Raw genomic sequence first — 17,749 nt, 5'->3', positions numbered from 1 at the left:
ATCCATCCATCCTAGAAATAAACAGGAGTTATTTCAGCTACTGACAGTGATATACAGACAGTAAAGAAGTGGATGTGATAGAGTGGCAGCTTAAAAACACTTGCCAGTGTAGTTGTCTGGAAAGGCCTCTGCAAACTACCAAATCCCAGAAAGCTTCTTCTGAGCCATTTGGCAACACAATGTCCTTCTTGGTTTTTGTTTATTTACTTGCTTGTGCTTATGCACATTGAACCCAAGGCTTCACAAAAGCTAGCCAAATGCTTTATACTGAGCTACACCTCTAGGCCTGATATCCCTCTTCAAACAACTGCCTTCCGTAGTTTCTCCAGCAAGACAGTGGTGCCACTAGCTCCTGTCTCCTCATAGCTCTCTGTCCTCCCCCTTTTAGACTTCTTTGTACACCTTCCTCTGACCACCCATTACTAAGCCTGTGGGACAGACAACTATATGTGCTGGCAATTATATAGAGAGGGTAATTTTAGTATGGGCCCAAGATGTGGGGTAGAGGTCCCCGGCATTTGGCCATGGGTCTAGCTGGCTTCCTAACATGACTCAATAGTAAGAACACTATTTCAAGGAATAGCCAAGCAATAGGGAAGAAGTAAACTGAGTGAAATGCATTTAACACAGTGAAAAGCAAATTCTCCACCATAAGAGAATTTATGTGAGAATTCAGAGACATGACTCTCTTAAAAAGGCAATAAGAACACTTTGCAAAATAGTAAAAAAATACAACAAATTGTGGGAAATAGACTAAAAATGCCATTGGAGTTTAAGGAAGCCCTCTGAGTAAATTTACCAGTAAAAGAAATCACTAGAAGTAGAGCTTAAACCCAACCTTAAGGGAGGAATGTTTAACCACCAAAGGACACAAGAGCCTAGGGCAGGGGTAGCAAACCTTTAAAAGCTTTGATAACAAATAGCCAGCTGCCAGAGATGCCACAGATGCGCCACCACTGGCCACATGCAGGGCCACAGGGCTGGATTCTGGATGTAACAGACTCAGTGAAGTTTAAGACCCCACTTCTAACCTCAGGTAAGTGAAGACTAAAATTTGGACTTCACTTATAGGAGTAAAACTTGAGTGAAGGTTATATTATAATCCTCTTCCTTGATCTCATGAAATAATTGGAACAAGGAAAGTGAGAGGTTTAAACAAGAGTGGTGGTACCAAGGGAAAGAAATGCATAATCTCTTTAGATCCTGGCTCTACCCAGGACTTTAGGGAAAATAAGTGGAAATTAAAATGATCCTTACGGTTCCCAAGGGCCTTGATTCTCCAGCTGAGAGCATAAGCGCAGGCCAGAGCTTTGGTGTTGAATCCCCGCTAGTGGTAGAGAACATGGATGTGTCTGAAGAGTCATTTAGTTCGAAGGTGCATGGGTCAGAAGGCCAACAGGAATTTCAAGAGATATAAAAAATAGCTGGGTGTGGCGATATATGCCAGTAATCCCAGTATTGGGGGTGGCTGAGGCAGGCAGATGGCAAGTTTGAACCCAGACTGGACAACTTTGTAACTTCTCGAGACCCTGTCTCAAAAGGTGGAGGGGGGAGTGAAGGGTTGGACTGGAGATATAGCTCAGAGCAAAGGTCTGGGGGTTGATCTCAGGGCAAAGGAGAGGGAGACAGGGTGAAAAGGGAGGAGGAAGGGAGGGAGGGGAAGAAAAAAATTTCTAAGTCTTTAGAACATCTTTCAATTCTCATAGGCCTTATTTACATACAAATGCCATTTTGCCCTCATTTGAGGTTGGCATATTAGATCTACCCCATTTTATAGACTTTACAGGAACTTTGCAAGTTGTAGGATTGACTCATGGGGAGATGAACAGCTGAGCCTGAAGCATAGTCTTATATATTCAAACTGGACTTTTCTCTCCAGAGGATAATGTTCCAGTGGTTCTGATCCAAACAGACCCTCTCGGTGCTCCAAGCAAAGCTCCACCCAAGAAGAAATAATGCTCGACCCAGAAGCTCCTCTCTGGGCTCAATTGCTTTAAGGATTCTTGGGGCAAAGTGGTCTCTACACCTGGGTGGGCTTAAAACAGTGAGATATAAGGGGATTCAGAGGTAAAAATACCAAGACTGAACTTAAACTATTTGCTAGGGAACAACATCTGGTCTGGCCCTAAAACTGTGTTCTCTAAAATACATCTACTGGGCTCAAGTGGCACATGTCTCCAATCACGGTACATGGGAGGCAGGATTGCCGTGAATTCGAGACCAGCCTGGGCTACATAATAAGACTCTGTCTAAAAAAAAAAAAAAAAAAAAAATCTCTGAACAAACTTATTGCAGGATTCAATGTACTTTTACTCATTAAAGTTCTGCCCTTGGCAGTGTCTAGTCCTGTCAAACCTCACCCAAAGAACATTTTTGGGCAACTATTCTATTCTAAAATAAGCCTATAATCTATGTGTCTAGTATTTAATCCTTTTCCTTGTAAACCCTGACTGCAACACCTAGGAAGAATGCAACCCAAAAGCCATCAATGTGGGGCCCAGGCCCTGTTATACTCACTGCTTCCTTACTGCCTCGTGGCTTTGTTGCCTTCTGCTCACCATGAACGGTTTCTCTTCTGTGATGACCTGCTATGCCACTGTGAACTGAAACTTCTGCACACCATGAGCTATGATAAGCCTTTCTTCCTTTGATTTCCTGTCAGGTATTTTGTCTCAGCAGTGAGAAAAGTAACCAAGACAATTGGATACCTTTGAGAATATCCTCAAGGCTTCAGGGTTCTTCTTCCTCTTTAGTTCCATTTAAGTAGGAGTTCGTGCAAGTCATCACGTGAAAGCCCAGCCCCACCCTGTCTGTCTCCTGGCAAAGCAGTGCTCAGAGCCTCTTGGTACTGGCTTGTGGTACACTGGAGGGTCTGTGCTTTGGAGGTCAATTGCAACGCAAGCAGGCATTGCCTCTGCCTCCCCTCTTGGCCTACAACTTTAGCTTGAGAGAGTGGAAAAAGGCCCTGGCCTTTGAGCTGCTGGAGCCCAGGTACCAATCTCTGTAGTCAGGTAGTCATGACCCTTCCAAAACAGGTTTGGCCTCAGTTTCATGGTTTAAGTCCCTTTATTCACAATATCGCTTTCCTTTTCCCCCACTGCTCTAGTTCCTTCTTCCCACTTGCCTATTCAGCCTCCCTGCTTCCTTATGGGCTTTTATACCAGGTCTCTCCCACCCGGATAGAGCAGAGAGAGACACTGCATCTTGTGCCCTGGGAGCCTAGATGGCAGCAGGTGCAAAGGGAGCATCTGTAGACTAGTCCACTGCACCCATCTGCCTCTAAGATATAGTGTGCATAGCAGCAGAGGCAAGAAAATGTGGCAGTTTGGTGACCAGTTGGTAATTAATGTGATCACAATACCTTCGGTTCACTTGGGCTCCAAAAATATCCACTGAATGTCAGTGATGTGTAGAGATGGAAAAGAGGTCATAACTCTGGGTATCAAGGACTACTTTTTGGTTTTCAGCTCTGGCTCCACTTGAGAATCCTAGCAGCTTTAAAGACAGGAAAAAAAAAAAAAAAAAAAAGACAGAACAAAAACGTCTAGCATCCACCTCAGAGGTTCAGATTTAACTGCTATGGGGAGGGTATGGTCACCAGTTCTTTTTGAAAGTTCTCCAAGTATTTAAAGTATAGACAGATGTAAGAAACTTACATGGCCTTAAGAGGAAAGTTCTCAATAAAGACTACATTTATAGAGTTTTGTAGCTAGGAAGCTACTGTAGGTTTCTAAGCAAGAGAGGAAATATGAGGGTGACTATAATGTGTAGTGCGTGCAGGAAGAAACACCCAACCCAGAGACCCAAGCGTACTGCTACAGTCCATGCAGAAGGCACTGTAACCCCAAAATAATTAGAAGGAGGGCACAGATTTCCTGGAAAGCACAGCACTGGGGAATTTGGGGACTGCTCAGGACAAAGAGGAACAGGCACGCTAATTCTGGGTCATAGCAGGGGAGTCAAACCCTCTTGGCTCCTCTAGTCCACCTTACCCCAAAGACGTCAGAAGGAAGAATTCCTGATATCTTGGGAGTTAAGAATTGAAAAGAAGAAATAAAATTTTGATTCTTCCAGGGGAAAAAAACTGAATGACCAATAACTTAAGCAATAAAGACTGGACACATTCAGGACATAAAATTTTGAAGAGAAGCAAAATTTGATATATTTACCCCACCACTATCATTCTGATATAGAAATAAATTAGTCTTCTATTCAAAGTATTTACTGTACTTCCCTCATGTTAAGTGTCACCAGTGCCAACACTATTTCTAGGCTACCCTAGAACACTAGGTTCAGCAATGACAGCTCCAGACACATTCCTAAGTGTTGTTCAAGTCAGAAAAAAAACAGGCACCACAGTGGAATTTGGGAGGAGGAGTGGCTAGGGAATGTTACCATTTACTTGAAGAGTAACCTACTACCATCAGCTGAAAGTCTGTGGGGTGCAAGGAGGAAACAAACAGGTGACCCAGTTGAGACAGCACCAGAAGAGAGGTGACTTCATGCCCCTGGAAGACAGTAGCAGAGGAAAAACACTTAACAGTTAAAGGTGAGGCGGGGACACATCTCTATGTCAGCACATCTCAAATGCCCTTCCCTCTTACCTCCCTCTCAACCAGACCTTTCATTCAAGTTGTTCATTCGAAGCTCGCTCGAACTGATCACTCTAGAACCCAATAAGTTTAGTATTACTTTATTATAGAGGAAAAATATCCTGAAGTGTTTGTTAAATAACATAATTTCTGATAACATCATTCTTCAGGGTTCCTGAGCCTCACCATCTGCTCCTCCCCCTGGTAATCAGTTGCCTAAACTGAAGGACAATCCCAAAGCATTTCTAAATGGCTTCAAATTTCTGCAGAGACGCTCTCATTTAGTCCGAAGGTAGATAATAAACAAGTTGGCAGGGAAATTAGAAGACAGACGAGAGCAACAGAAAGTGAACAATTTGTGAATCTAGAAAGAAAGGTATGTGAGTCTTGATTATACCAGTCTCTCAATTTAATTTTCAAGTTAGTTGGCTTTTCTGTGATCATGATCCTTTCCAGATTTGTCTAAAAAGACATATCCAGTTTCTTCATTTCAAACTGATACAGAAAATCAGTTCTTCCCCAAGTGATATCCAGGTCTTATTCTGTCTTAAAAAGCTTCCAGATCTTCCTGGAAAGCTCAGATCAAGGGGCTACAGTACACAGATAAGGTTTACAGTTCTCAGGTGTGTGAGTCAAATTCTCATCGAAGGTCCATGATGGTCACTGCTCTGTCCACAACAGTCACATGGTTACAGCTCTGCAACACAGAAAAGGAAAGGTGAAGTCTTAGCAAACTCTGAAAAGGCATTTTTTAAAGACTTCTCATTTAAAATGCTCATTTAAATATCTGAAAGCATGACTGCTACTTAAATGACAATAATGGTAACAGACCTGGGAATCATTGCTTTCACTAAGTCCTCCTTCTAGACTGAATCAGTGTCTCCCTGTACATCTTTATTTTTCAAAGGCACATACATTCTAGAGCTGTTTGCAAAATATATATTAATTTATAAGAATCAGCTGTCACTATGGTTTTTTTAGTCGTTGTTAGATAGTACACTTACTATCACAAGGAAGAATATTCACTTTGGGGATGTAACAGGAGTCTCTGTAACTAGAAACCTGTGCATTTGTGTCCCTGGCTTTTTTCTGAGTATGAAGTCTCTATTTCAACATCCTGGTACCTACATATTTATTATATCCAAGGCAGAATGAATTTTGAACATCTGCTAGAAAGTTCTTTGTATTCAGCTGAAAGCTATCACTCCCTGAGGTCTTAGTTTTAGTGCTGAGAGTAATAGTATTTTTTATGCATCAGCTTTTTATTACTTGAAGTTATCCCTTAGTTACTTCCTAAGGCTTTTTTGGTATAAAAATCCCCACTTTTTCTTTTTCTGTTTTTGTATTTTTTGTTTATATTTTTAGTACTGGAGATTGAACCAGGACCTTCACATTGAGCTAGGTTTTTCTTTTCTTGTTTGTTTTGGTTTTTTAAAATAGGATCTTATTAAGTGACTACGTGTCCAGGCTGCATCTGAACTTGTGACCCAGTTCTTTTTACATGACAAAAAGTTCTGAGTTTCTGTTTCCAAATTGGTCATTTTTCTCTGAACCCAAAAAGAAGAAGCAGTAGTACTGCAGGCCAGGGTGGAGAAAAGCAAAACTGTCACTCTGATCCGGGCTAAGTGGAGACACAGTGATCTTATCACCAACTAAACTTGTTTCTGATTGACTAGAACTTAGGGGAGAAAACAACTTCCTAGGAAGGTCTTAAAAAGCTCCATTATCTAAGCAAATTTCTAGAACCAAATATATTTAATTGACCTAAGTGGCTTTTTTCCCTTTACATTCAAATCTCTTCGTGAAGTGCGGCCTCACCAATGGCAATGCATGAAGAACAAAACTAACATTTAATTACATTAGATTAGATGTTCTTTATATATTGCCAAGGGATGGGGGGACAGTGCTAAGAACTGAACCCACGGCCACACACGTGCTAAGCATACAGTTTACTGCTGAGCTGTATCTCCAGTCTCTACTTAAGTTCACAATAGGGCCATACATGCATGACTGTCCCACTGGGCACTTGTACCATCCAATGGGATTGTCCCATGCTACCCGGTGGGACACTCATGCATGTACCACCGATGGTACAAGCTGCTGGATGGGCAAGTCATGCATGGGTCAGTGGTGGTTCAAGCCAGTAATTCTCTCCATCACCCTACAAAGAATCAATTATTATACATATTTTACAGATGAGAAAGATCAGGCCCTAGAAGGGTCTCAAAGATAGACAGATCTCTGTCACTCTCACCATTAAATGGCAGAGCCGTGACTCAAATTTAATTCCATCCCACACTGCTCTCCATGTACATATGTCCTTATAATGGGGACTTGGAAAGTTAACTGACAGCCTCAATTTCCACGTGGCTCAGAATAGGTGATGCACTGGCTCTGACTGTTTCTCTTGCTTAAAATAGAGCACCAATTTCTCCCAGTAGATACATACACAGAACAGAGGTGGATCTTTGCTGTGTGGATGGAATCCTTTCTGGCGACAGGAAGAAATCTCCTCTAGTCCATGGTCAGTTAATTTAAAGAATCCAGTTCTGAAATTAGCAAAGGCAGGCTCAGAGTAAAGCAATGGTACCTACCATTCCTATCATATGCATACATGTATGCGCATGCGCACATGCACACATGTGCGCGTGCACACACACACAATAGACAGTAGCACAGAGCTCTTTCTGAGACAGCTTCTCTAGGATGCTGGGTTATAGGCTGCTTCATGGTAAACAAATCACAGTTAAAGGATGCTTCATTATTACCACTACATAAGAGTTGCTAAGAATTTGTAGTAAATAATAGGATTTGGAATGAAAAAGAAGTGAAAACTCTCAGATAACGTGTTTGCTTTTGAAATTCTTTAACCCAACCTCAAACTCCTGAAGTTCCCAAAAAAAGTTAAAAGAAAAAAAGTACATTTTGGGCCAGGGAGATGGCTCAGTACAATAAATGCTTGCCTGGCAAGGGCAAGGGCCTGAGTTCAATCCCCGGTTCTGCCAAAAGAAAAAGGAAAAACAAAACAAAACCAAACTCTTGAAGTTCCTATCACTTCAAATCAAACCTCAAATTTCTTATGGACTTTTTTAAAAAGAAAAGCAACAAAGTTGTTACTTGGATATCTTTTTAAAATAAGCAAGTTTTTTTTTTTTATTTTAGAAAATATTAAAAGGAGCCTTTTAGAATAGCTAACTAACACTACAATCTCTGAAGTTTAGAAAGAACACGGTCTCAAGAACAGAGACCTTTTGCTCTCAGGCTTTCTTCCCCACTACTTCCTCATGACAGCCCGAAGCATGGCGTGGCGGGTACTCACTCCTGGAACTTGGGGGAGCAGACGATGGCTATTGACTCTGGCAACATCATCTGGTAGGAGCAGTGAGTGTGCAGGTCAACACTGGAAAGAAAGGCAGTCTGTGTGGGATGCGTCTGAGAAGAAAGAACAAGCCAAGAACTCCTGTGAGCGCGAACCACCACAGCAGGCCCACGAAGGGAGGTAGGCCCAGGGAGTTCCCACCCGCTGGACCCAACCTCCTCTGCAAGTATATACAAAGATATTTGCAGTTAAGATGGATACCCCTGAAGTTCATGATAAGCTATTTTTTTCCAGCTTTGTAAACTAGTATAACACATATGAAGAGATTCGTGTGCTTGTTTCAAAACACCCTGTTGTACATCATATATTTTTGTCAAAAAGCAAAAGGTATGTTCCCGTTATAAAGTGCTAGAAAACAAAGAATAAAATAAATAGAAGTTTACAGACTAACAGGCATAAGACAGTTTTGGAGGCTGGAAGAAGTGTTTGTAGTGAGGAATGCAGTGAAAAAGGACAAGAGGATGAAAGCGACTAAGAAAATAAAGTAACCTATATTTAATGCATTGGACAGAGTGGCTGCTACGTAGGTGAGGGTTTTTCCGGAAAGCCATGTAGGCTGATACCATTTTAGTTCCTGAGTGACTGGATATATTAGATACGCAAAAACACTGAGCAGAACCCTGCCCTGGGATTTCGTGGGAGTCCTGATGGACAGTGTGAGTTATGTCTGAAAGAAATGTTAAACCCTGGAAAGTGCACATATGATCCTAACTCAGTTACAGAGAAGATATGAAATCACATGTATATTCATTTAATTTACTCATACAACCTTCTCAGCAACCAAGGATAAACTGAAGACCAAGAAGATTGAAAGTTTCTTCTATATTGAATTATTTTGCTGAATTCATGCACCTACAATATTTAAATGGCAATGGAATACTTATCTCTGACAAAACAAAACAAAAAAAGGGACATAAATGAAGGATCATTTTGTATCTGTATATACAAAATAGTTAGGATAGATATACAGCTACTTTCTCTTAATTCAATGAGAAGAAAGATTTGTACTAAGAATGTTTTGACAGGATATCATGTCTGTATCTTGTACCATGAATAACCACTACAAGGACAACAATATGCAAGGTATTAATTAATGAAACTGTCCTACTAATCGGTTTTGAAACTGTCTCATTGCTATTTGTTTCTCAATAAAATTATTTAAAGTTTCTTGCTTCTCATTCAAGACAGTGGAGATGTTGGGCAGCTTTGACTTCTTGCAGAGGGGAGAGGAGTAGAGAACAGAAAGGAGAAAACTTCTGTCTGTACTGTTTATAAAGGGAACTCCAATCTCACTGGTTCATGCAGTCTGATGGGTTCTTAAATTTTTGGCTGGGTGATGAGGTATAGACTACAAAGCCTGGGGAGGGGAGGTATCAAAGCAAAGGCTAAGTGGGAAGCCATTAAACTAGTGGAGCATGGAGGGGGTCAAGTTCAAGCCCCATCTGGGACTTCGTGAGGGAAATACCTATTGATATGTAATGTTGACAGCTGAAGACTATTGCAGAGTGGAGATGAACTGAACTCCAAGGTCAGAATGAACAAGGCAGAAGTCAACATTGTGGTCCACATGCCTGGAAAATGACTAGGAGGCCCACACTAGGTTATGCACAGGACTTTCACACCCATGTTGGCATTCAGGTGTGGATTCTTGTGAGGAATCTCTGTCCAGGGAGTGGAAGGTATTATGGGTACAGAGACACATGAGGAGAGGGGTAGGTGTGGAAATGCTGACACTGACATCGGTGTGGCAGGGTTGTATGAGACCTGCGTGGCAGAGTCAGTAGGCCAGGAATGGCCTCTCTTGCATAAGAACAGGAGACAGGCCTGGGGTGTGGAGACTAGCTTTGTGAAAGTCAAGAATATGGATACCTGGATAGACTGTATCTCAGGTGTGACAGGTATGTGGGGGTGGGGTTGGGGGGGTGGAGCTGAGTCTCAGGTGTGACAGGTATGTGGTGGGGAGTAGGGGTGGGGCTGGGTCTCAGGTGTGACAGGGAGAAGACAAGTGAGAATAACTGCTGCTTTCAAGTGTGAAGACAAGAGGTGAGCCCAGTGTGCTGGCAGGGCAGTGGGGACAACCAAGGATCCCTGTGGAACAAGGATTGAAGGCCCAGCAGGAGTGGAGAAGCACAAAGACACCAATGTCTGGGGGTCAGAGATAGGAAGAGACTATTTGTATGTTTTCTGCTCTGGCCTCCTGTTCTTTGAATTCACTCTGGGATCCACAGAACTGAAGCTGTTATCATGATGGACATCCATGGATAAAGTAAGTAGGAGAATGGCGGCCAGGTGTGGGGGTGCACACTGTCATCCCATTTCTTATCTTTTTTTGTAACTGAGTTAGGATAATATGTGCACTTTTCAGGGCTTAGCATTACATTTCTTTTGGCTGGGTAGTGAGGCCGAGACAGGAGGAACTGCATGAGTTCAAGGCCAGCCTGGGCTACACAGTAGGTACAAGGCCAGTCTGGATTACTTAGTGAAACTGTATCTCAAAACCAACCAACCAAACAAACAAATGGAAACAATGGTGAACAGCATGAGAATGGCGCTGGGTACTTCTTGAGCAGTGTGAGCATCTGTCTAGATGATTCAAGCTTTGACTGTTCTAGAGTCTCTCTAGTGTTTCTAACAGACTCCTAGTGAGCTCTCTCTATACCCATGTAGGTCACTCATCCTACAGCAGATGGTACATGCTGCCCAATATTTCAATGTGATGAAAGTCAAGGTCCTACTAAGGCACAGTTAGATGAATAATTCTTCTCAAGAGAAGTGTTGGTAAAAGGTCAAGCATAAGGCTACTGGCAAAAGTTGTTCCGTGGGTAATGCATCAGACTGATTAAATCGGTAAAGACGACAGCTTCTTTGGAAGAACAAGATGTTGAACTCTGAGGGCAGTCAGTTAAAGCAACATCTATATTGGCATTCACTTTATTCATTCCCAATTAGTCATGTTTTATTAATAGGTATATTATGTCAAGACAGACAACTATATAGACTTACGTTTGTCTCAGAGGGGGTGTGATTCTCAGTAAGGATGGAAAAAGTAAAACCCAACATGACTCAAAAAGGACATCAACCTTCACTGACTGAAAAAGCACAGAAAATAAATAGGTACAACTGACCAGTGTTTTCATGTGCTGTGCAAAACTTGAAGCTTCTGAGAAGCTTGTCAAGTGCACAGTCCCCTGTACCCCTTCCTGGAAGTAGCTATCAAGAGACTGAACACTTCTTAAAAGCTCACTAAGTGATTCTCACCTGCAGTCTTATCTGCAAAGCATCACTCCACAGAATGCTGAGACGAGCTTATGAAGAGTAGAAGAGGTTTGTGGAGCAAAATTGTGATCCACTTGGGTCCTCAGAGGGTGTATAAGAACTTTGGTGCAAAAGAGGCCTACATCAGCCAACCAAAGCTAAAATCTATAGTTGGGTGGCTTAAAAGATAGTGAAGAGATACAACAGGCATTTGGTAAATAACTGACATTGAATAAAAAAAACAAGCCCTTGTTTTGCTATCCCAGCTCCCTCTAAGCTACTATGCCTTCTTCACACTTTCCTTTCTCAGATCCATTTAAGTTTCTTGGACAACAGCGATAGTCACTGTGTCTACTATGGATTGAGAAAGGCACTTTCTTAACGAAACAAGAGCATGGCAAAGCAGTGGAGTGAGCAAGGAGGGTGAATGCTGAGGAGCCACTGAGTGACTGGACAGGAGCACAAAAGCCACAAGAAAGAGCAATGGAGACTAAGGGGGGCTGACATGGGGGCAGGGAGAGGGAGGAGGAGGTGGAGGAGGTGGAGGACAAGGGAGGAGGAGGTAGAGGACGTGGAGAGGACAGGGGGAAGAGGAGGATGTGGAGGGAGAGGAGGAGGGGGAGGAGGAGATGGAGGATCTAGAGGGAGGAGGAGGGGGAAGGAGAGGATGTGGAGGAGGAGGGGAGGGGAAGGGAAGGGAAAGGAAGAAAGGGAAGAGAAGAGGAAGAACCATGGAGGATGGGGGAGAGAAGGAAGAGAAGGAGGTAGAGGAGGAAGTGGAAGATATGGAGGAGGAGGAGGTGGAGATAGGGGAGGAGCAAGAGAAGACATAGTGGAGAAATAGGAGGTAGAGGAGGGGAGAAGGCAGAGGTCATCCCCAGGACTGGTTGTGGTGGGGTTACCAATACTTTTATGATCAATATTTGACCATGCAAAGTTTTGGCCCAGGGAAGCTGATTTATAGTTGGTAAGGTACAGAAGGAAGAACTGATTTTTTGCACTCTCCTGAAATTTTAAGGTCTGAACAAAACTTATTGTCTGCTTTTTTTTTTTTTTAAATCTCAAAGTAGGAATTTCTATTGGTGTAGAAATATCATGGGGGGGGGATACTTCAATTACTGTCAACTTACATTCTAAATTTGTTCACAGTTGGCCACTCAATGATACATAGACCTTTATTTGTGGCCAAGTTTTACTTGAAGTCTAAATAGTAATTATCCCAAACTTTCCGCAACTCCTCCAGCTTCTAAATCCATCTCTAGTAGCAGACCTGGACTCCAAAATCAAGAGAGCTGGTCTGAAATGAGTACTCCTGACTTCTCCAAATATTTCAGAACTCTCTGTATCTCTTTCTTCTTTTAATCCTGTCTTGGAGGAACAGGTGTTTTCTCTCCCATAGCAAGAAGAACTCCCTCTGTCCCTCGCATCTGATACTCTCCTCCTGCTATCATTTTACCTTGCTTCCCTGGCCCTGATACCCCTCCTCCACTAGCTTACTGAAAATAAAAATACATTCAGACAACCACAACCTAGAATATGGGTGTACCTTCAAAAGGCCAAATAAAAGAACAAATAAAAAACACATATTGTACAGTTCCACTTATAAAAAGGTCAAAACCAAGTAAAGTTAAACTGTGGTGTTTAGAGACACACATGTAGGTGGCACTCTATAAATAAAGCAAGGAAGGGATGATGACAAAAGCAGAAGGTTCACTTTTTCCAACAAGGAAATAGGACTGGGTAGGAGAAGGTCCCTGGCAGCATCCTACTTCCTCACTTCCATAGATGTTATTTCAGGATTCACTCAAGTGCATGTCTAGTTTAGGTTCAAATCAGCACGTCATCTCTATACCTTCCTATGGAGCTAAGCTACTCAACACGGCAGGGCTCACTTCACTGTTGCCACAACCTCAATCCCCATGACTTAACCCTTACAGTCTATCCCCATAACTGCCTAAAACCCAGTAACCAACATCAGTGGCTTCTCCCAGGTCCAGGACTTCACCAGGTCAGAGTTCTCTGTATTATGTGGCACAGTTAGTATCCTGAAATTCCTTATCCCATTGTGGTTTCTGTGCCCTAACATGGACCTTACCTTCTCACACATCTGTTTTACTACCAACATCTCCTCAGCCTGTGTCCCAGCTTGTCAGTAAATCTCTCCTCTTGCTCTCACTTCTCCTTGCTGATGTTCAAGGCCAGCTCAGGGCAGAAGCCTCCCAGATCTGCCTCCTGCTTTGAACTTGCTTCCATGTACCTGGCCCCAACCATCTGGTAACTACCTCCAACAACCTGATGGCTCATAAATCCCTTATAATCAACATGCTCTGAACTGAACCCTGCTCCTACAGTCAGTCCTCCTTCTGCATCCCCTTTGTCTGCTTAGGAGCAGATCACAGCCACCCCCATGAGCCAGGCCTGAAATCTTTGAGTCATCACTGAGTCTTACTCATTATCCTTTATTATTCATTCCCTAATTTCTCTGAAGCCCTGCCATCACCTCCTCCTTCTCAAACACAATGCCATCATCCTAACTCTCAGCTCACTCGACTTTATCACCACACTAGCCTCTACAATGATCTTTCCCTTTCATCCTACCTTCAATTGCCTTCAAGTTTCCTAAAGCAGAACTTCGGTCATATCACTGCCCTGATCAGAGCTCCCCTTGGCCCACCTGGTCACAATTCCCGTTAAGCACACTGGGTACAATCTCTCCATCTGAATCGTACAGGCCCTACTGGGCACCTCTAGGGGCCCTCGGCATACTCTACTTCATGGGATGAGTTGTACATTGTCTATTTGTGTAATTTTCTTTTGTGAGACTAAAGTCATGTTTTATAGACCCTTGTGTCCCCTTGCAGATAGGTGGTAAATTTTCCATCCCCATCTACAATGGTGAGGGGCTGAAGAATAGTAGGCAAATCAGTAAATACTTCTATAATTGAACTGAAGAAAGGATGAAAGCACATGAGACCATCTCACAGGTCAGTGTTTTTTGTTCTAACATACGATTATATGCAATCTTCCTAAATCAGAAATAAGCCAATTTATTTGGCAGCAACTCATACATCTCACACATGAATAGCAGTTTAGTCTGTGAGTGAGGGGTTGGAAGCAACAGAAAACAGTTAAGAAATAATCTTTCTCTCTCTTTTTTTTTTGCGGAACCAGGGATTGAACTCAGGCCCTTGCGCTTGCCAGGGAAGCACTTATTCCACTGAGCCATCTCCCCGGCCCCAAGAAATAATCTTTAGAGAAGGAAATATATTTACTGGAACATTACCCGAAGTCTCTGTAAGTTTTGCAAACGTGTATTTGTGGAAGTTCTGGTTTACACAAAGGTACAGAATATAATCATCTGATTAACTTCCTTAGTTCATTTAAAATATTCTGATTTATGTATCTTTTAGGAGTATTATGTGTATACAGCACACTGTACTGGCATAGTTTCTATGACCAAAACATATATTTTAGGCCACCATCTTATTAACATTCACATTCAATGGGAAATCGAAGCTTTAGAAAGACCAATTTATTTTTATTAAAAATAAACAAAAGACTTAAAAAGTGTAAAAACCCTATGCAGTACTCAGAAATCAAAACTGGAGTGTAAGCAGTCAAGTATCTTTGAGGGAAAAACAATACAAAATCTGGATTTGCTTTACTTTGTTCCAAGAAAGAGACAAGTGAGCTGGCTGTGGCAGTACGCATCTGCAATCCCAGCACTCAGGAAGACCTGTGAGCCTGGGCTACACAGTGAGTTTGAGGCCAGCCCGAACTACACAGTGAGACCCTGTGCCAAAGAAAAAAAAGGCAGCAAGCAATGTGCTTCTCTCACAATGAAAAGAGAAGACAAGCCCTTCTTTCAGATTTGCTTACATGAATCCAGCCCAGTGTGATGAGGCCCTGTTGGTCCTGTATGAGAAAGAGTTCTTCTTCATTCTCTGTGTTGCAATAATCGGACCCAGCACTTTGCTTGGGGATGAGCACGTGGGTAATGGTAAATTCATTCCTCATCTGCCAAAGGAGAAAACAACTCATCACGATGCCCAGACACTCTTAAAACCCCACTGTCTCTAATAGTGAAGAGTTAGACACCTACACTGGGAAGGCCCCTTCCATCCCAGTGTGGGTCTCTTCTGTGTTCTATGAACCCCTCACCGTGTGGGTTCACCTTGGCTGCTCATGTGCATTGTTGGGTGCGCTGTGAAGTGACAGATGCTGAGACCAACCTTAGAACTCCATGAGGGAGAGCCTGGAAACACCACAGCCTTGTTCACAACTAAAGCGAGTTTTGCTTTCACTGCCTTCCTTTCTTTCTTTTTTTCTCTACTTATTTATTTTTTGCTGTATCAGGGATCAAACTCTGGAACTTCCACTTGCCAGGCAGGCACTTATGCCATTGAGCTATTGCCCCAGCCCCAGTCTTCTTCTTTAAAACTCAAGTACTTCATCCATGATGCACCTGGGGGTTAATAACCAGTCCTTTACGTATTTTCATTCAGTGACCCTTCCTCAAAATTCCTGGAACTCATATTATACATACTACTTAGCATGCTTTTCATTTTTTGGTATATGTCTTCCATTTCTCCAAAGTGAATGGACATGTTTTGTGGACACATATGGGGGTCATCAAAATCTACAGTGAATGTTAAATAAAAAATTACAGCAAAAGATACATTGCCATTCATCTGCCTCAAAGCACTCTGTCTTGTCTTAAACACACTTATTCTTACCACTTCCTGAAGCAGTTTGCAGTATATTCAAAGTGTGTGTGGGGTATTTTGGAGGGATTAACAGCAACATGTCTTTTATTGTAGTAATTTTTTCATTTTCATTTTATTTTATCTTATTTTTTGGCAGAACCGGGGATTGAACTCAGGCCCTTGTGTTTACCAGGCAAGCACTTATTCTACTGAGCTATCTCCCTGGCCCCCTGTAGTAATTTTTTAAAAAAATTAAACATTCACCAGATGTTTCAATAACATCTCATGCTCTACGCCTTAAATCCCCAAGTCCTACCATAAAGTAGGTGCTCAGATGATCTATACGTATGACTGGATCTTTCACTAAGGTTAGCATTTCTAAAAACAGCGTTAAAGTAATCAGCTGAACTCGAGACTCTGAAAAACAACCAAATACATCCACCAAATCAAAGGGACTATATTATGTGTAGTACTAGGTTCCTTCTGTGAAGGGACTGGCATAAAGCATAACTGACCCCAAATATGTTCTCTGAGTCACACAGCCCAAGAAGAAGACAGTCTCAGTTCACAAAAGGTTATTTGTTTGTTTTTACCAGTTTTCCACAGAGAATTCCACAGGTTTCTACTCCCCGGGCAGTGTTGGCACTGGCTAACTGAAGAAACTGTGGGCACAGCCTTCCAGGCACCACCACATGACGCAACCCATCGATTGTAGGAACTGTAACAGAGACGAGAAAAAGTCTGAGACCATGGGGCTGAGTATCCCCAAGCAGACTTCATAGCTGGCAGCCTGCAAGAACAATTCTATGTCACTGGGTTCCCCCAGCATCAGACGGTGAGCAGGCACCTCATCCTGACATCACCAAAGGAGGATTATGCAGTCCCTTTTTCAACTTCTGGTCATAGCTCATTGGGAGTTGTGATGGTTAATTGTAGGTATCAACTTGACTCAATTATGGAACACCTAGAGAACTGGCAAAGCATTATTTCTGGGTGTCACTTTCTGTAGGAAACTGGGGTATGCAAAAGCTGCCTTCAACATGAGTGGTCAGCACACAATCAGCTTGGGGCCTGGATGGAACAAAAGAGGCAGAAGAAAGGCAGTTTCCTTCCTCTGTCTCCTGGAGTGGGGATACCCTTTTCCCGTTCTTAACATCAGGACTTCTGGTTATTGGACGCTAGACCCCAGGAGTGGTACCAGGGGCCTCCTGGTTTCTCAGGCTGTATTTTCTTTAGGATGTGGGTTTAACTATGCTACCAACATTCTAGGCTCTCCATCTTGCATAAAGTCTGTTAAGGGACTTTTCAGCGCCCATAATAATATAAATTAATTCCTTTAAAAGCTAGGGGGCCATGGCAGACTCCATTTAGATTTCAAAGGATGTTAGAGATAGCTTGAGAGACCAAGCAGAGACTTTCCATAGGGCAAGGCCATCACAAAGAGTCTCTCTAGGACAGGGTGCCTGCAGCCTCAGATGGGGGATAGTACCTCAAGACACCAGAAGTGCAGGACCTGTCAGTACGTAAATCCAGCCAGCAAAGTTGAGACTCTGGGTGGACTTTATGCCTAGCAAAGCCATAGAAATGGAGCTGCGTACAGCTTTGATGGCCCAAGTCCCACCCCAGTGTGCCCCAGGACATAGGGCCTGGGAGTCAAAGGAAATTATTCTCTAGAAGACAGACCTAACGTTTCTCTACTGCATTCTCGACTTAAATTGGGACATTAGTTACCCCCTTTTTTTTCTTTCTGGAATAGGAGTGATTATCCTACACCAGTCCCACTACTATATTTTGTTGTTCTTTTTTTTTTTTTTTTT

At 42.6% G+C, this 17,749-nt stretch overlaps 1 protein-coding gene across 2 annotated transcripts in view; it reads right to left on the bottom strand.

Annotated features, from left to right (window-relative positions):
* Window positions 1-4,677: 4,677 nt before the first annotated feature.
* Window positions 4,678-17,749, bottom strand: part of Stambp (STAM binding protein) — a 36,087-nt gene continuing 23,015 nt past the window's right edge. For both annotated transcript variants that reach the window (XM_004634095.2, XM_023718470.1), the window contains exons 6-10: window positions 16,526-16,650; window positions 15,106-15,243; window positions 7,912-8,024; window positions 7,042-7,141; window positions 4,678-5,289 (exon numbers count right to left, since the gene is read on the bottom strand). In XM_004634095.2, the coding sequence (XP_004634152.1) occupies window positions 5,233-5,289; window positions 7,042-7,141; window positions 7,912-8,024; window positions 15,106-15,243; window positions 16,526-16,650 (533 nt within the window). In that variant the 3' untranslated portion in view covers window positions 4,678-5,232. The remainder of the gene's footprint in view (window positions 5,290-7,041; window positions 7,142-7,911; window positions 8,025-15,105; window positions 15,244-16,525; window positions 16,651-17,749) is intronic.

The sequence above is a fragment of the Octodon degus genome, unplaced genomic scaffold, assembly GCF_000260255.1.
Source record: "Octodon degus isolate 3935 unplaced genomic scaffold, OctDeg1.0 scaffold00058, whole genome shotgun sequence".
In the NCBI taxonomy this organism is placed as follows: domain Eukaryota; kingdom Metazoa; phylum Chordata; class Mammalia; order Rodentia; family Octodontidae; genus Octodon; species Octodon degus.
Note: the sequence above shows the minus strand (reverse complement) of the source record. Positions and strands in the feature narration are given on the sequence as shown.